The 20420-nt window shown below is 36.8% G+C and overlaps 3 protein-coding genes across 5 annotated transcripts in view; 1 reads left to right on the plus strand and 2 right to left on the minus strand.

Moving 5' to 3' along the window:
• The window catches only part of Ttd14 (TRPL translocation defect 14), a 63759-nt gene extending 56578 nt beyond the window's left edge, over positions 1 to 7181 (minus strand). The window contains exon 1 of the mRNA XM_089242468.1: positions 7016 to 7181. Coding sequence (XP_089098594.1) covers positions 7016 to 7076 — 61 coding nt within the window. The 5' untranslated portion in view covers positions 7077 to 7181. The remainder of the gene's footprint in view (positions 1 to 7015) is intronic.
• A 267-nt stretch (positions 7182 to 7448) lies between these two features.
• Positions 7449 to 12838, plus strand: SNRPG (small nuclear ribonucleoprotein G). The gene is made up of 4 exons (XM_089242474.1): positions 7449 to 7591; positions 7782 to 7804; positions 10723 to 10847; positions 12288 to 12838. Exons 1-4 carry the CDS (start codon positions 7560 to 7562, stop codon positions 12339 to 12341), a joined length of 234 nt encoding a protein of 77 aa, XP_089098600.1. The 5' UTR covers positions 7449 to 7559; the 3' UTR covers positions 12342 to 12838.
• Positions 12390 to 20420, minus strand: part of LOC149075197 (uncharacterized) — a 75880-nt gene continuing 67849 nt past the window's right edge. For all 3 annotated transcript variants that reach the window (XM_089242471.1, XM_089242472.1, XM_089242473.1), the window contains exon 10: positions 12390 to 12499. In XM_089242471.1, coding sequence (XP_089098597.1) covers positions 12444 to 12499 — 56 coding nt within the window. In that variant the 3' untranslated portion in view covers positions 12390 to 12443. The remainder of the gene's footprint in view (positions 12500 to 20420) is intronic.

The raw sequence follows: 20420 nt of genomic DNA on the forward strand, positions 1-20420 counted from the left end.
TGAGGTTAAGGCTAAGTGCAAATTGAGTCGCGTGCAGCGTTCGCGAGTGGGCGGGACCCGAGTTCGACGACGTCAACACGCCCTACACGAAGCGAGGGGATGCGCATATTGGAACGCGTTCCCAGTGTGTTTCGAAAGGAAACGATTTCGGGGACTGGAACCTTGTCATTTGGGAGGCTCCCGGATCCTGATTATTGGTCATTAAAGTTGCCATTAAATGAAGACATAACATTAATTAAAATATAAAGTACGGGAATGCGCTGAAAAATATACATTAAAATACCGTATATAAAAATGTGAACACTAAAAATGTGAACTATCAAATGTGAAATAAAAAAATTAGGATTGATGACAATTCAAAATTAGCAAATAATTAAACTATTGAAAATTCAGATGTTTCTGATGAATTATTCCTTAAAAAAACTAAAGGTACATAAATTAATGAAAACTTTACATTAATTAATCAAAATTGAAAATGGATAAAAATTAAGATAAATTTAGGAGGGATAAAAATTTTAATGAAAATTCAAGGCTTACAAAAATTAATGAAAATCTATAATTTAAGAAAATTCAAAATTTAGAATGAATCACATAATAAACTTAATTAAAGATTATTATATTATATAACTAGCCATAATACCCGGCGCTGCCCGGGTTTTCTTCAATGAGGCTTTTTTGGATCACGTGATATCTCCCTCTCTTTTTCTTGAGGGACATACAAACCGTGTCCAAATTAACCAATATGGCGACCTGCGCGAAATAAACAAATCTAGATTTACACAGAAACGTAGAAATGAATATATATTTTTCTTTTTTTAAGGGGCGCTAGGTATTTCGATCCCCCCCCCCCCCCCCGAACTTTAAGTTATCCACCTGTCTGTTCCAGCTTCCAAAAATCCTTAGTTAAAGCTGTGGAATTTTTTCAATGCACTTTTCAAGGGCTCATAACTAATTTTAAAATATCCTAACCCACATGAATTTATGCAAATAAATATCAAAAGAGACAATATGGAGACATTAATTTTCATACTTGAGAAGATATAAATGAAATCAATGATATTGCTCGAATATCCAACTCAAAAGTATAGGTTTGGCTAATTACTTCATATTTAATTCATATATCTCTAAGCGAACTGAATATTTCAAAAATCGAGAATTCAATACAATTTTTAAAATTATTGATGGGGCGGTAAATCCCACTAATTTCCGCATTTCTACAGTAAAATCGACAATTTTAGCACTGATTTCTATGAGGATCACCCTTTTCCTGACTCTCAAAGCGATGCTGATGATGATTATGACGTCTATTCAAAAAGCCTCATTACTGAGAGTATATTGAAAATGTGGCAAACCATTATAAAGGCATAAACTATTATACATATACTAACAGGAATAAAGAAGTGACAAACCGTTGTAAAGGCATATACACGTCTGAAACGCATTGCTAGGGAACCACGGTAACCAAAGTAAACGTTCGGAAAGTGATTGTTGAGGCCCAAAAACCATTGTTGCTGGACAGTTTTTTTGCCCATTTGGGGCATTTGCCCTGGGCAAATTTTAAAGTAGCCTATCGTTCAAGTCGGGTCCCATTTGGTATATATGCAAAATTTGGCGACGATCGATCTAAAATTGTAGATTTGTATAGAGAACACACACACACAGAAAATCAATTTTATATATATAGATTAAAAAAACAGAAATTGGAATGAATTAATATTCTGAAATTAATTCCTGATATTAATGATTGAAATTTGGAACTTGTGAAAAGTTAAAACAAATGAAACGATTGATCACAACTTAAAATTAATAAATAATTCCAAAACTGCTGGAAATTCATATTAAATGGAAAAATAGATTACTGAAACACCAGAGTTAGTGAAATTAATAATTAAATTCCAGATTTAATGAAAAATTATTCCTCTATCGATCGATAAAATATAATTAATGAATATTCGGAATTAAAGCCGAATTTGGAAATTTAATGGAAAATATTTTGTAGGCTATTAAAAAAAACAAAAGTGGATTTTTTTTCTCTAAAAATTCAGAATTAACAAATTTTTAAATTCCGAAATTAATGAATCCCATAATGAATTCCAAAAAATAACTCCATAATGAATCAAAATTTAGAGCTAATGGAAAGTCAAAACCTTGGAAAGAACAATATTTAATAAAAACTCAGAAAGAAAGAAAATAATTGATAATACATGTAAATAATGTTGATATTAAACAACATTTTTCATAAGAGAATACAAACTCTATCAAAATGACGATTTAATTTTTAAAAAACCCCTACCGAATACGAAGAATCGTACGCGCGGGGCACGAAAATCTGCGACTCAACAGCAGTGCCAACGAGTGTGCGCGTACACGCGCTTAACGTAGTCACCTCGTGCCTCAATTTGCGCTGTCCCTCTGATTTCCGTTGGCTGAAAAACAGAATGCTGCCCTGCTTTGTGTCGCGAACGCTGCACATGGCTCAATTTGTGCTTTGCCTAAGGATCATCCACATGGGGGAACATACATTGTATACCCATGAATTCTTGGGGGGGGGGGGGGGGCAAGTACTCTGAGGCCTCAGTAAAATGGTGTAGGCAAGATAAACGTCTACCGATATACTATTATGTTCGAAAAGTTCAGAGACTTATTTCATTCTGGAAGAATGCAGATAGAACCTGTTCCTTTGATGTTTCCTTCAAAGTAACTATCCTTTATAATTATGCATTTTTGCCATTGTTTGCACATAGATGTAAATGTACTTTGCAAGCTTTTTATCACATCCTTGAGTGCCTTCGTCGCCGCTCCCTGCACTTCTTTGGAACCTGAGAATCCTTGCCCCTTGCTTAGAAAATTCTTTATCCAAAAAAAAAGAAAAAAGTCACATGGGGCAAGATCGGGGGGAAATAAGCTGGTTGTGAAAGTATTGGAATGTGATGCTTTGACAGGCAATCTGACACCAGGAGAGACCTGTGAGTCTTTAAACAATGCAATGATCCCCAAAGCAAGATATGCAGAAATCTGTAACATACGTAGCAGAACAATCTGGAAGAATTTTAAGGAAATGTTTAGAAAACACTGTCATGGTGATTTTTGCTACTACTTGTAACGACCTCTACTTGAACTTTTACCGATGGCGGAAAATGATGACGTTGGGCTTCGCATTTTTCTGGTGCAAATGATTGTTACCTAGCAACGCAAGTTGCAAAAAAAAATTGAATGTTTTACTCCACAGTCGGCATGGCAGATCCACATAACCATTGTTATGTGATGTCCTATATTTCTATGTGTCCATACAAAATAAATCATGCTTGTTTATTTAAAACCTTCTCACTTGTTTTCGGCGGGGGGGGGGGGGGCTGCAGACCTCCGTCGGAACATTTAATTTCTTATTGTCTTGTTGGTATTGTTTACATAATCGGGAGAGTATGATCAGCTCTCCGGATTGTGTCATGTTGCCAGATTCCAATGTAATAATTCAATTGTAATGTTTATAATATAGTGATGCATGAATATGTAAATCCGATATTTTTGTTGAGGCGAAAAGGCCTTGCGAGGACATGTGGTCCCAAATTTCTTGTGAAATAGGAGTATAAATTCCTCCCTCTTTGTCTCTCACATTGCGTTCATCCTTTATTTGTTCTTTTCAACTGAAGCCCTCTAGTAGGACGGTTCACCGTCGTGTTACCGTATCCATTAGCCTTAGGCTGGAAAAAATAAGCTGATAATTAGTTAAAATGAAATAGTTTACAGTATTTGAATTTGTTTTCCGGCAGGTCCGGAATCAAAAGCATAAATTAATCTTCATAGTCAAAATTCTTTATTGCTGATAGAATGTAAACGTAGCAGCTGGCCTTGTCAAAGCTACATATAGTAAGTGACACCAAAGTTGTCCGGCCCTCAACCGAGAGGCCCCCTGGAGCTGATCAAGGTGGTCCGGCCCTCAACCAAGAGGCCACTTCTCGAATAGATCCGACTCTCAACCGAGAGGCCTCCTGGTGCTGATCGAAACGATCCAGCTCTCAACCGAGAGACCTTCACTAATACTTGCGGGGAAAAGCTATGTCGAAGTGACTAACAACATCGGATGTCCAATCAGCATAAAAGTTTGACTGTTGATCATCAATTGGTGAGCCAGTATCTTTCTGTTAATGTCAAATAGAGGGCTCCATGTTGTACTAATCTACTGTTAAAATTGACTAACTTTATATTGAATTTAATAAATAATATTTCATGCGAAAGTTTACTTGCAAGCATTTTCCACTTGTTGTTTGCCACCTTATTACTGGATATTTCGAACCGGGCAAGCAACTCCCACAAGGGAAGTTGCATTACTGAAATTGTTGTGGTTAGCGCGACTCCCCGCTAATGTCCAAGCTATACTAGCTGCTTCAAGCAAAGGGTTTCAACAACTCGCTTCGATGGCAGATAAAATCGCTGAGTTGGCCATTCCAAATATCTGTTCAGCATCCAGTCGACCTGAGAACGCAGTCGCCTAGACCTCGATTCTGTTATCACAAAAGGCATTCTCGCTCACAATCCCTCAACAGAGCCCAATACAAACACGCTGAAAATGGCTTATGCTTCTACCACACCAATTTTGGAGCTCAGGCTAAGAAATGTCAAAAGCCCTGTTCCTTCAAAACCTCAGCGGGAAACTAACAAGGCAGTCGTGCACTGAGTCATACTGGCAGATCCTTCTACCAACGGGACTTTTTTGATAGACATGGGCGCTGATGTGTTAGTCGTTCCGCGAACTGTCGTCAATTGGCCTATACTAATTTGCTACTACATTCCTCTGTGGAATTCCTAACGAATTGGTGCATGCCAGGTGATTTTTACTACATAACATTTCCAGTCAGCAGAGGGTTTGTTGCAGAACAATGCAAAACATTCTGCTTTAGGATGCAACGGTTCGGTGAGGCACAAGCAACCAGATCTTTGAAAGGCAGTCTTGAGTGCTCCATCATGACAACGCACAGTTGTCATTAGGAGGGACAGTACACAAGTCCCTCCTCGTGTCAGATTAGTTGTCAAAACATCACATTCCGATCATGGCCCTCACAAGGGTGGAGCTGACAGGGCTCTAGCCCTGCGGCCGAGGACAATTCTCATCATTTCTTTTGAAAAGTCTGGTCTGGGGACCCGCCAGAGGCTCCAACCTAAGAGCCATGCTTTAGGATGTGGGGCCTATAATTTGGATAGAATTTTCGAGAAAGACGTTTGACTATCTTGAAAAATAAATTAATCCTTGCAGTTAGTGCTAAATCAATGTATTTTAACCTCTATCTTGAAGAATTTTTCAAAAATCCCGCAGACCAAGTATAATAATAAAAAGGGGAAGAAACACTGAAATTTCCTTTTCTTTTAGATGAAATACAGCTTTTCTTCATTGGACGTGAATAGACTGATAAGAAAGTCATCTGTGCAGCCCATTGTGTTTGATGAATTTTGATGGATTCTTGAATCATTGATGGATACTATGATTAACGGGGGATGAATGCATGTGGATGGCTTTTTCAACATGGCAAAAAGTCAGCCAACACACAATTTTAAATTGCTTCAAGAAATCTGGGAATGTGTAATCGGTCATCTCAATGATGAAGGATCAGATCTGGTGGATCACTCAAATTTCAATGAATCTCAGAACAATGTTGAAGATGGGAACAGCTGTTGTATGGTCCGCCACTTGGCGATTTTTTGGCACCACACATGTCTGATGGCCCGACGAAGAGTCGCCAAGGCCGTCAGACACTACGGACACCGAAAAAAAAACATCAGCATGCAAAACATAATAGAAACCAACAATAAAAATCAAAAAAAATATCAGTTAAAAAAATTACTTTCAAATTTTCAGCACCTTGACTGATACCGAAATTATTGCTGAATGTATGGACGACTCTGGGGACGGAAATACAGCAAAAGATTCTCCAGAGAAATTAGAAATAGTAGTAGTGTGAAAAATGCTAAACAAATCCTGTAAAAACTGAGATAGTGCTCGAAATATTTGCAGTTCTTGCTTGTATAAATGAATTTGTGAAGGCTCATAGTTAAAAGGGCAACAAACATGCATCAATTAAAGCTTACAGATTATTTTAAATAAAGTTACGTAAATGAAATTTAAATTTCACAATAAATTTGTGCAAATCTATATGTAATATTTTTATTTATTATCCTGAAGATATTTAATAAAATCTCCACACACCCATCCTCAGAGAATGCTTCGATATCTCACTGAGATGGGAAGCGGGATGTGTTTGGTCTTCAAAGGTCAAAGTGTATTTGCATAATGTAATTGAACATTGATTGTGTAACTTGATCAATAACTTCATTAGTACGTAGTAATACTGTTCAATTTCAGGCTTTGGCAGAGACGTGTATACAAACATAAAATTTTAGATGGATTGGCCAATTTCACAAGGGTTCCCAACTATTGTTACAGTATGTGTGTTGACAAAAACGAACCATCGTTTCAGTTATAATCCTGTGAAACTGAGTAACCAAATCCAACAATTTTCGCTCTTAATACCAATCATCACTCGTTAATTTGTTGTTTTTGTTCACAATTTTTGGTCGTTAATCGAAGTCCCACTATATACAGACTTATAAGGTCAAGTCTAACGTACTTGTAAGTTTGGTTTTCAGACCAGGCTTAACCCACATTGGGTTACCCCCACCTCCCGAATTTGTACCGATACTAGCTTAAACACATAATAGCATAACGAGTGGGCGGTGCCACGAATTTGTTTTACCACGTGCTTGAACGTAACACTAGTTCTCCTCATCCACGAAACTCTTGGCATATGGTGTCCATACTGTTGGTGTAAAAGATTAAAACGCGTGTAAATCCCGGGTTGGATTGAAGGAAGGAATTAGATGCCAGGTATTTTAATTATTCGGATGAAACGGCGCATATTTCTCTCCCCATTAAAGGGTCTCGCTAAACCTTAACACGTTTAAATTAAAGTGCGCATTATTAATGGTTGTAAATCGTGTAATAAATAAACGGGGGTCAACTAACCTCCGGTCAAGGCGAGCCGGTAAACCGTTTTGCCGCCAGACTTTTCCGTGTTCGACGTCATGATTTGCTGATTGAGACTTCTTCACAAATCATAAAAACTGAGCGAGATCCCTCAAGGTTAAAAATATTAAAATGCTGCTAAATCAGCGGTAAATCCCGGTGTTTCATTTCGATGCCATTCCACCGAAACGAAACTCCGAAAACTGGATGTCAATTTTCCAGTCTCCACAATAAGTATGTAACCACGAGTCAATTTGATATTTCTAGAAAACGAAAATCGATTTCATTCAATGAGAATTACAGTAAAAAAATAATAAAAGAATGTCATAAATGTGTTTTCTTTCTCCTTTTAAAAAGTTAATTGAAATTGAACAAAAATTAACGCGATTCCGAAGACGGAGGGTCCCAGTGTGCATATCAAGTCCCGGAAAGGAATCATTTTGGCCATTCCAAATTTCTTACCGGTTGGTTGTTTCTTCACGTCGCTGTCAAAGAGAAGCGAATTCTTTTGAGATTTCTGTGAATCGATTCCAAGTTCCTCATAATGAGTAAAGCGCATCCTCCCGAGCTCAAGAGGTGAGAAAATTTCTATCGAAAAGAAACGATACTTTTAATTCAGTTTTTTTGTGTCGCGCCATTTCTCATAAGTTGAAAATGTTTCTCTTTCTCTGTGTCAGTAATAAAAACTCTCGATATAATGGTTATCATTATTGTTAATAATTATCGTGAATTAAAATAACAGAACCGCTCGTTTCTTTTCTCACAGGTACATGGACAAGAAGCTGCATTGTAAGTTTCTTTCTCTGTTCTCAATAATCGTTTATAATGTTATCTTTCCATTTCGAACAGACTTATCCGCTCATCCCGCAATGGCCCTGATCACGTCAGATTTTCAGCCCCCCCCCCAATAGTGAATTTATACTGTGATGGTAAACCCCCCCCCCCCAGGCTAGGGGCCCTGTCAGCCCCATCATTCTTTCTTTCAAACTGAGCGCAACTCAGGTCTATCACCATTTATGGTACAGGTGCTGTATAATCCAGACTGCCAAATCCAATATAATCCAGATCGCCAAGGGCGCTACTCGCCAATGCTGCCGCAGTGAGTTGTGCCGGAAGTATAACTGTTTACCTCACAGTCTGAGTGCATATGTAGTGTTGGTTTGATTTTTCAGTGCTGTCATTTATATTTCAGAAGGGAAACGAGTGATGTGTTATGACTGAATTACATTTGTGCTGTTTGTAAGTCTTGTTCTCTGTGGCGAGACTTTTTAATGGGGAGATTGGCTCACATTCACCCCCCCCCCCCCACCCCCAAGTTGAGAACCACAGAAAGCCAACTTCAGCCGATCACCACTATGGTGGCGTTGGGGCTCGAACCCAGGTTCTCACGATGCGAATCCGTCACTATGACCACTCGACCACCATAGCAGCCCCACTATTGTGAAAACCATGGCAGCAGACTTTATATGTGGCCTACCACAGTAAAGCAAATATAGTGGAGCGCAGTGCTGGACAAATCCCAGGTGGCCATGGGGGGATTGGGAAATCGATGTTGGCACTCTGAATTTTCTAAATGTGGTTGTTAAATTGGAGTCTAAAGGTGAGACGGAATTCTCAGATTTAATTACGCTATGTCTTCTAACATATGAGAAGCAAAAGAAGCGGAACAGATTTGGTATAAGGTCCAGCTTGATGATTTTTGGTGACTTTTTTTTTAGGAGCCAAACACATTCAGCAAATTTCTGTCTGGCCGTCAGATGTTAAGTACGCCAAAAAAAAATCACCAACATAGAAAGCATAACAACAATGGAAAAGAACAAAGTATCCAGAATAAACACTCTGTATGAAAAAAGTAATAAATATCAAAGGTACAACTGGAAAAAATTATATCCAATCCACGTACTCGTCGTACATCCGGAAGGGATGTGAGAAGGAAGAAAAACAGATTTTTCAAATCCAAATGGCCGTGGAAAACCAAAAACGATGGGGTGGAAGAGAGAGAGAGCAGACTCTTAGAAACCTAGTACCATTATGTTGGCCTTGGCGTCTTGTGTGGGAAAGTCTTTTACTTGGCATGGACCTTATACTTGTAACCAAAGCTGTTCTGCAAGATTTGAGATCTGGCACCTAGACAGGTGCACTTGCACAGGACCCACTTAGAAGAGAAATTGGCATAAACGCAAACAAGGCACAACAATGGCTAGTTAGGACACTGTCTAGTACCAGACCTTTTTCTAGTGTTCATTATAATTATTGTAGTGCGACTTATTGTACAGATTTTAGAATAACAATGTCATTGGTGATGCATACAGGTAATCATGTACAATTCATAATCCGAGAACCATTGAAATTAAGGATTTATTAGATGTTATTTAAACTTTGATAAAACTAGATTGTTTGATGTTACGATATGTGGGGGCTTTTGAATATAAGGGTTTCTTAATGTATGATGCTGATAGATGCTAGTAGTTTGAAATAGGACTTTGGAATATAGTGTCTAATATTATAATTAGAGCCCGGAAGTTTAGGCATTAAAAATGGTCGTAATAGACACTAAAAGGGCATAATTTTTTAAAGGAAAAATAACCGAAAACAAAGGTATTAAGGGTCCAAAAACTATAGCTGAAAAATTGGTTGTTCTTAATCTATCTATTGTTTTAATTATAGTTTATATCCAAGTTAAATTGATATGAAGCCCGAAATAATATGTTGGTAGACCCTCAGAATTGAGCCAATTCTATGGCCATTACCGTAGTGGCCTGTGAGGCTCCCTTGAGTCGCTAATAAGTCTTGTTTATTTGTTTTATTATTTCAAATAATCGTTATTATTTCTATAGGTTAAGCATGGCTATCTTGTTCCATTTTTGTCAAATATTACCACTTATGTGTGACTTCTTCAAGCGCATTGCTATGTGTGCCCGTATTTGTTGTGTACCCCCGGGGGACGACTCTCATCAATTTAATCGAATACCAAATACATATTTAATTAAATAATTAGCCATGGTTGTTTGCAGTACATTTATGGTACAAAAAAAATATCAAAACAACGTGGACCCCAGAGCGCTACTTTGCCTCGTGTGAGCCATGACAATTCATGACCTCTTGGGACAATCATCGGTCCGCTATACATATACAACGCAGCCTAATGCCTGAGGGAGACATTGTGTGAAGCCTGTGGAGAAAGCACAAATTTCTTATTTTCCTCTGCTTTTGTAACACAGCTGTGTTTCTCTGAAACAAAATCAGTCACGTCTAACACCATCTGGGTAAAGCAAACTTAATGCATGGCAACACTAATCTATCAGATCACTTATTCGACATCAAATGGCTTTCTAATGATAATTAATACTAAGTTAGGAAATTTTAAAAAGAGCAATTCTTTTGAAGTTCCGAATACTTAGATATTTTAAATTTTATAAATTATGACCTGTGAAATTCACTAATAAACTCAAAACTGTGTTAAAATAGGTACATTCGTGGCACAAAAATTTCAGAAAAGGCATTTATGGCATTTTGCCTGAACTTCCGGGCTCTAATGATCATCGAAATGACCTATATATTCAGAGGTTTTTTTCATTCCCTTGAAATGGCACATCAGAATGTTTATCTCAAATGATTTCTATTGGAATCTGCAAAAAATGTGATACCCTCTTGTCTTATATTATCTAGAGATTCTTAATATATTTTGGTACAATATATATTTGCAGTGAAGTTGAATGGATCACGTCATATTGTTGGCATTCTAAGGGGATTCGATCCTTTCATGAACCTGGTCATTGATGAGGCCGTGGAATCTCACAAGGATGGAGAGAACACTCCCATTGGCATGATTGTAAGTGTTTGGTGTTATATGTAACTGTATGGAATGTCTTTTTATTATTTTGTCAACTGATCAATTTTAAACCAAGTAGTGGTACTTATTCATTGGAAAGACGGCAATAAGCATGTGATGTGAATATAATTAGGGTATAAAGTTTCCAAACCCAATATATTTCATGATTGCTGGAAGACACAACTTAGTCCTACTTTGTCATTTGATCATTTTCTACACATTAGGGCTAATTAGACTGGGACATATAATTTTTTGCCAACTCCGACCAGCAGGCTTGTTTTTTATACTCGAGAGGTTGGTGCGCTGACCCCTCGATGGGGGAAACTTGCTGCGGTAGTAATTTTTTCTGTGGTCATGTCGCCGTTTTCTGTTGTACCCCTGTGTCAGGAAAGTTTTCTGACAAGGACAAACCGGGTATCGAACTCGTGACACCTCTAAACATCCTTTGGTACTTTAGACAAGTATCTTATCGATTTGGGCTACCACGCCCCAATCCTACTTAGTGGTGGTAACCCCTACATAGTTGTTTTTTTATCCATGTATCGTGATACCTTGGCTAATTTTTTTGTTCAAGAATCTCATTTGTTAATTGAAATCTTTGCATAGGTTTCTATGCAAAGTTTGACTCCTGGTACTCCATGGTTCCTGGTACTGCCTAAAATTTAAAGGCAAGTTTTATGGAATGTCAAAGTTTTATAAAAGAAAGGCAAATTAACCATGTGTCAAAATCAACAGCTTCACAACCCATTGACAGAGGGGTATCTTTTTCCTCTTATGTAATGTCTGCTTTGCCTTGAAACATGTAGATGGGCTCATAGAATGTCTAAGCCTTTCGGCTTGATTCAGAGTTCTTGTCGCCGAAATCATTTCTGTTGGCTCAGTCATTTTACATGAAATAGTTCAAAAACCTTTTGAAAGGGAAGTTGAGAGAGATTTTAATTTGAACATGAATTAATGAGGACCGTGTGAAAGTGATTCTGTTGATTGCTGTGAAATTTCAGCCCAGTCTGTGGCTGTTTTATGTTAGCATGTACATTCATTTCACGATGGAAAATGTTTATGTCCCCCAAACAAAAAATTGATTTATGAATATTATCCTTAAAAAGGTGTCACATATTCACAATCTTCATTTTGCAACATGTACTTTCCCGTTAAATTCTTAGATAACAGGATATATATTTAGGGATACATTTTTGCCTTTATTAATGCATATAATACATATACACGAGTGAAAATTACAAAAATAAGTTTTAATACGTAATTTTAATATATAATTTCACTGAAATATCCTGATTTATATGAAAGTTTTATGCGATAATAGCCCGATGGGAGAATGTGTTAAGTGAGCTTATATTGGATAGCTTTCAGAAATACATCAAGCTATATAAGAATGTGGATATAGAATTGTCACTAATTTTTTTTTTTTCCATTTTGTCTTAGGTGGTGAGAGGAAACAGCATCGTCTTGCTGGAAGCTCTTGAACGAGTTGCATAGAATTGTGTGTTTCATGTTCATTGTATGTAAAATGTAAAAGCACCCATGTTCATAATAAAAAGCTTTATTACAACTTTGAACAAATTTATAATCTTTTCTGAACTAAGGATCCATTTTCTTCCATGGTGTTTTTGATGTCCGTATTCTTAGGTTATATTCTGTAATTAAAGAAAGAAACCATATTAGTCCATAATTAAAAGTTCATTTCTAATTGAAATGTAATTATCTGACGAATATAAATATCAAGAATTGTTCCTTGCTATATAATTAGGGATGAAAAAATGTAACATCTGTAGACTAATACTGAAGTATTTTTAGTTCTGTTAAAGACTGGTTTCTGCTAACACAAACTTTTGGTTCTATTTAAGAGAGCATCAAATAAAAGAAAAATAGTTATATACCGTCTTAACCAGGATTGGGTTTTTGACATCAAAAATCTAAATGAATGCTTTTTGATAATGTTTTGAACACAATAGGTGTACAACCTGAAAAACTTTGTAATGTGCCAAAATGTTTTATTTTTAAACATTAATTTATTACAATAATTAAAACAATATTAGTTAAAAAAAAATTCAAAATTGCAAATTATAACATAAGAGTCTAGAACATATAAAATATAATTTTTATAGTTTATTTATCTAAGCTACTCATTACCTGTGTTCGATTTGCTAAGTGGAATATAGCTGCTTATTCAAAATATGTATAATAGGGCATCAGGTTTTTGACCCCAGAAACTAACTCTGTATTAAAACTATCAAAATCTTACTGTCAATGATGTCAAATAGTTTTTGTTAACTTGATATGTTTAATCTAAATAAGTGTTTTGTTATTTAATGGTTTTATATTCTGAATTATAGTTACTGAGGAAAAATACCAATTTTGATATTTTAAACTTCGTGATCTGCCCAAAATTTTATTCCATATAAAAATCCTCATTGCAGCATCTGTTAATGCACTAATTAAACATTTATTTTCACCTAAAAATTTCTTAGATCAGTGTGTATAAATTCACAGATCTTTTCAACCAAAGCAGAGCTGACAAGACTTGATACCCAAAATATTTGTTTTGCACATTAGAATACAGCTTCAATTGGAAAACCATTGCATTATAAATGCTAGTAAATGTACCATATCATAGTGCAAAAGTAAGAATAAACCAAGTTTGACATATACAAGCTAGCATTGCCAAATTAAATGACATTTTAGTCCTACAATTTAGTATTTTGATCGCTAGATATATTTCAATGTTATACACAACAAGAGTATCGTTTTAAGTATCAGTGGTTATCTAGATAATTTAATAACAGAATTCACCATACATATATGATGTAATAAACCCTTTTTTAAACTTATCTGCTGTAAAACGAGTACAGCAGATGGTTTATATCAATGCGCACATATATAAGCAGTTGAAGAAATTTTGGAAGGTCAAGAAACATTTTGAATCAAAGAATGTCAAATCATTCCAGTTTTCCCTTTTGTGTTTATGCTATGCTTTATTCAAATTGTATATTTCATAAGAAAAATAAAATATATATATTGTGCAAAATAATTTTGTAGAGAGTAAACAATTATTTTAGAATCATATTAAATATTTATTCTTTGTATAACAGTCACTTTAAACATTACATGCAATTAACATGTGCATTTCCAATGGGAATTTTTATATCGAAAAGCAATATTTGAGGTTTTTGACGTGACAGTTTAAACCGTCAAAAACCTGCCAACCCTGGTCTTAACAGCCAAATAATTTCTTGTATAATAAAAAGTATGCATACAATATTCTGATTAACTGTCACCACTTCTTTTACTGATAATTTTTTTGTTCTTTTGTGAGACCTGTATGATCAAAATGTCCTCTATACCTGCTGATAAGTCGTATCTGCCCATGCTAAGAAATCCACCTAAGGTGCCTGGAATACCGAGTGGTGTGATAGTAAGATGCTTGTCTATCACAGTGAAGGTTGCTATCCCAAGGGATAGATATGTTCCCCTAATGAACTTGAGGCGATCACTGATACACAGCATCTTCCTTTCCAACCCATCTCATTAGTGGCAGTAAATTGCGATATGGCCAGAGTTGAAGTAGTAGAGAGAATACTGACGACACTAATCTTCCATTTTAAGTCGGATCCACACTTAAAAAAAACCCAGGTTTTTGAAATGGAGCTCTGAGATCGATGTGGACTTGAAATTTTATATCCCTACTCTCATTGCTAGTGTTTTCTTCTTCCAACTTGCAGCACTATCTGGTGATGATAATGTTTAAAAAAAATTATGTTCTTAAGGAAATTTTAATGGTTTTATGGTATATTGGGGCTGCTGATTCTGAATCGCATTGGCTTAAGTTTTTGAGATAAAGTGAAAATTAAATTCCAATGGTGGTACATAAGGGGCCGTTCAAGTATTACGTAAGCAAATTTTTAGCCATTTTTGACACCCCCCCCCCCTTGTCAGCAAAATTTCGTCATCAGCTCTGCACCTCTGAATCCTAACTCATATTTTCATAAATGGTGATTACTGACGTAAGAATTATCCAAACCCCCCACGCCCCGTCAGCAAATCGGAAACCCCCATCAATGATGACATAATACTTGAACGGTCCCTAAGCAGCATACAAATCACATTGTTGAGAGAGTATGCACTATCCTAAAAACTAAAGCCAATGCTAGATTTGAAATCTGTGCACCAAAATGACTCTTATATCACTGAAATATCTTAGCCTATGATTTACTGTATTTGTAATGCACAGTTTCAATGTGATTTGTGCGCTACTTAATGGTATTGCTATTGAACTTTAATTTTTCCCTCTATCTCAAAAACTGGAGCCAATCTGACAAAACCAGTGCCAGATCAGCAGCCCCAATATACCCAAAAATCTTTGAGAACAAAATCAGTGTTGAGCAGTGTAACTGGTAGCAGTACATGCTCCACATGAAACAAGTCGTTTTATGTTGTCACTGTTGAGTGTTTCGTGCTCAACTTGAAAACTCTTAATATAGTAAAGTGTGATGCAAAAAAAATAGGTGCCGTAACGGCCAACCTTGGAGAATATGTACAGAATTCAGATCCAAGCAAAAATTCTCAAACAAATATAAAAAGGATAAGTTTTTCCCTTTGAAATAATGTCCCACTAGTGCTAGCCGTCGTTAATTTTAACGCGTGAAAATCACCAATTGTTACCCAACAGTTGGGCAACGATCACTTGTTCACCACTCAAAATCAATGGGGGTGCTGGGCCCAAAACCAAGACAATAGGATGTATGGTCATTATTAGATATCCTGCCGATTTGATTGTCAAGACGACAAATTGATGTTGGCAGTTTGGTGAATTTAATCTTCACTGACAAAATGATACATTTGTTTGGGATCTGATGCAATGGTCTCCAATTTACATTACACATGCAGGTTCATTTTGGGGAAAGAAAAGTGCAAGCAACACTTTTCCTGAGTAAATTCTGAGGAATACATTTTTTTCCCTCCTTAAAGTAGATATCTTTTTTTATCACGATCAAAATTCTGGAGATTTTTAGAGTGATGAGGTAAAAATTCAGTTCAAACTCCTCACTCCTAAAAGTCATTTCAATTATTTTTTTTAATGTTTATTTATAAGTTTCTGCTGGTATTCTAAGTATGGACATACAGTGATGCCTCGGTTTTCATCGATAATACGACTCAAAACAATCTGCAAAATCCAAAACCGAGGCAATTATTTTCATATGAATCAATGTAAATCCAAAATCAATTTACACATTTTTAGACCAGTAATTCCCAATGTGGGCATTAATGCTCCCTGGAGGGGGGGGGGGGCGATAGAATATTCCAGGAAGGAGGTAGAAGCTACGAGTACAACATAGGATTCTATGGGTTAGATTGCGATGGGAGACAAAAATTTCTGAAGGGGGCGATGGGACAAAAATGGTTGGGAAAGGTTGTTCTAGACTCCAGAATACGAAAAACACATTTTATAGAGAATAAAAATATAGTTTTTAATACTAAAAATAATTAATGAATATACAAATACAACGCCACAACAGGTAAAATGCCCAACGAGGTGGCTGAGTAAGACTAATGTAAATAAATGAACATTTTCCATGGAATTTAAATTTTTGTACCTTCCTTAACTTTTAGGTGTATGGAAGACGGCGAGGGGGATGTATATATATATATATATTTTTTTTTCAAACTCAGCACAACTCGGGTCTATCACCATAGGCAATTTACTACCTAGTGAGTTCTGCCGAAATTGTGTGTGTACCTAATAGTCTGAGTGTGTATCTAGTGTTGTGTATGATTTATCAGTGCTTCCATCTATATCTCAGAAGTGAAGTGAGTGATGTGTAGTGACTGAATATTTGTACTGTTTGTAATCCTGTTGCTCTCTGTGGCTAGACTTTTTAGCGGGGAGATCGGCTTGCATTTGCGCCACGAAGTTGGGAACCACAGAAAACCAACTTCAGCTGACCACCACTGTGGTCACGGTGGGGCTCGAGCCCGGGTCCCCACAATGCGAGTACGTCACTATGACCACAGCTCCGGGGATGTATATTGGAAGGTGGAATCCCCCTCCATAAGAACCTTAGGTATCAAGGCACTATATAGGGTCCTTCTTGAGGCACTATCACTTGAATTCGGCCACACATTTTTCTACCCGACTTGTCCGAACTCGAACTGTGCCCAGTAACACTGTGTATGCCAGTGTGCCTCTTGAATTTTTTGAACCAGACCCTGCTGGTCTTAAAATCAGTTAAGTACCAGGGTTGTTTGGTTTAAACCAAGTGATTTTTAAAAAAAAACAAAAAAAACCAGTTTGGTTTATTTCAAAAAATCAAATAAAAGTGGCCTAAATGTGATTTTTTTCCTTGAAAAATATCATATTGGTTCATTATTAGCCAGAAATTTTCATTTTTACCACATTTCATATTCTTGGGGTACATTTTGATGGTATATCTTTAAATGGCATAAGATGGTAGAAGTGGTTTTTCATAAAGTCTCATAATATGGCCTGAATATATATATTTTTATATGAAGTATCTTAGTTATTTAAAGTTATATACAGAAGCCAAAATTTCTCATTCTTACCACATTTTCTAACCTTTGGCTACATTCTGATGCTCTATATCTTTAGCAAAATCATGAATAAGGATTGCATCACACATCTGTGGCGGTGCTGTCTGCAAGAGTGTGTAGGTGTTGGCATTCCAATATTATAAATCTGCCAACACATTGTTTTGTGAGCGCGCCTTTTCTTTACCTCTCCTTCGCTTTCGTTTCTTGCAGAGTCAAGATGTTATTTTATATGTTTCCGTGTATTCTCGTTTCTTTTTATATGTGAACGTACCGTGTGTTTCTTCTAATTAATAAACTTTTATATTTAGCTATCCTCTGGAATTTAAGTACTTTTCGTGAGTCCGATTTACGCTATCTATGGACAAGTTACTACTTGAATTGAAGTGTCAGCACATCACCTTCATACCAGTGGTATCAACCATAGTGGTGACCGCACTTTCCATACTGGATATTTCTGGACAATTGGATACTACCTTCTGAAGTTTGTTCCAGTTCGGCTTCGTACGTTACAAAGGATCATGAATCATCTCTGCAACTTGGATTTGATTTCAGTTTCATGGTGAGTGAATAATTCCTCTCTTTCATAGGCCTATTATTGGCGTCTTCATTCTTTCACTATGGCAAATATGTAAACAACTGCCAATCAGACTGAACTTTTCCTTTCGGGAGCCAAAGTCTTGCGTGTTTCATTTCGTGCACCTCCATTTTGGGAAGACGGTGTTGATTTATTGTTCCTTCAAGTGAAACCCCAGTTTATCACGGCAGGCATTACCACGGATAAGACGAAGTTTCATTCTGTGATTTCCGTGCTTGACACAAAAATCTTCTTACGTGAGTGATTTAGTATGTAATCCTCCCACACAAGAAACACTAGCTATAACACCTGGTGTTGCCCGGGTTTTCTTCAATGAGGCTTTCTGGATCACGTGATATCTCCCTCTTTCTTTGAGGGACATACAAACCGTGTCTAAATTAACCAATATGGCGACTTCCTGCGCGATTCATGAAATAAACAAAACTGGATTTAAGAAACGTAGAAATGAATTTTTTTACCCTTTTTTAAGGGGCGCTAGGTATTTCGATTCTTCCCCCCCCCCCCCCGAACTTCAAGTTATCCACCTGCCTGTTTCAGCTTCAAAAATGCTTAATTAAGGCTGTGGAATTTTCTCGATGTACTTTTTACGGGCCCATAAGTAATTTTTAATTAATTAATTTTTTAAAATATCCTAACCAACATGAATTTATGCAGTTGAATATTGAAAGACAATATGAAGACATTAATTTTCACGCTTGAGAAGATGTAAATAAAAAGTTGAAATCAATGTTATTGCATGGATATCAAACTCAAAAGTACACTCCATAAATTAAGGATAATTCAGAATCACACGGAAATCGAAATCTAAAGTAAAAATTTCACCTGTAGAATTATCACACACATCTGCAAGAATGATATGCAAATTTCAGGAAGCCACCAGATGATGCCGATAGTACGTCACAATGATGTATGAAAAATTTGTTTTCTTGTTGATAGTGGTGCAGCTGTGAGCTGTTTCCCTAAATCACTTGCCAAAGTTTCTAAGCCCGACGATCTTTCGTTATTTGCAGCTAATGCACTAAAATTCACACATATGGAACTAAGCATTTTGAACTTGATCTCGGACTGAGGAGAATATTCTCATCAATTTCTTAGTGGGCGATGTCACAAATCCTATTTTGGGTGCCGATTTCTTGTAGAGATTCGGTTTTCTTGCTGATGTCAAGAATCGCCAGTTGGTTGATATAATTTGACAACTCCATACTCTCTTGGTGTAGTTACTACTGGTCCTTCTCTCGGTCTAACGACAGTTTCTGGTGCCACTCCATACCATATAATTTTGGCAAAGTTTCCAAATCTTACCGGTTCGGTCTTAAATTCTCAACCCAAACCACATGCCATAACCCACTTCATCAAAACTTCAGGGCCTCCCATCTTCGCAAAGGCTAGACGTCTTTCTCCTGAAAAGCTGTTGGCCGTCAAGAAAGAGTTTAACTTGCTTTTGAAGCAAGGGATCATTTGGCCTAGCAAAAGCCCGCAGACTAGCCCAATCCACCTAGCTGAAAAAAAGACAGGTGGTTGGCGCATATGTGGTGACTTTCGTCAGTTGAATGCTGTAACTATTCCCAACCGTTATTCTATATTCCCAATATTCAAGACTTTTCTTTCGGTCTGGCTGGAAAAATATTTTCTAAACTTGATCTTGTAAAGGCATACCACCAGATCCCATGAAAGAAAGCGATATTCCTAAGACGGCTGTGATAACATCGCACAGTCTCTTTGAATACGTTTACATGACCTTTGGCCTTAGGAATGCTGCACAAACATTTCAACAATTCGGTGACAGTATCCTCTCAGATCTCGACTTCTGCTATGTTTACTTAGATGACATTCTTGTTGCGTCAGCTGATGAGAAGTCACATGAACATGATCTTGATGTGTTGTTCAAGAGACTAAGCGAATACGGTTTAGTTCTCAATCCTGACAAATGCCAATTTGGACTCAAAGATCATGCAAGAACGGGACCAACGACGACTGACGAGAATCATTAAACGTGACAGACGTGCAACCCTTCAGCAAATTGCTGCAGATTTCAATGCTGGGCCATCAACAAGTGCAGCGTGCGAACCATTCAACGAAACATCATCGATATGGGCTTTCGGAGCCGAAGGCCCATTCGTGTACCCTTGATAACTGCACGACACAAAGTTTTACGCCTCGCCCGACAACACTGCTGCTGCTGCTCCATTCTTAAAATGCTGTTAACATCAATATGTTTCCAACCTGCTGGTTATGATTTTTTCAACAATTTTACTAACATTAGTCAGAAGACTTATGGTAAGATAAGAGGTTGGTAGCGATATGTTGTTTCCATTTTTATGTATAGTTTTTATAATGTAATGTTTCCAAGGCTTTGGAAAATAATGAATTTTGAGTGCTGTATTAAAAATATCAGTAAGTGCTAAAATTATGTT

This window comes from Pholcus phalangioides, unplaced genomic scaffold (assembly GCF_987345545.1).
Source record: "Pholcus phalangioides strain wild (caught in Gottingen) unplaced genomic scaffold, Ppha-v1.0 ptg000015l_1, whole genome shotgun sequence".
NCBI classification, from domain to species: Eukaryota; Metazoa; Arthropoda; class Arachnida; order Araneae; family Pholcidae; genus Pholcus; species Pholcus phalangioides.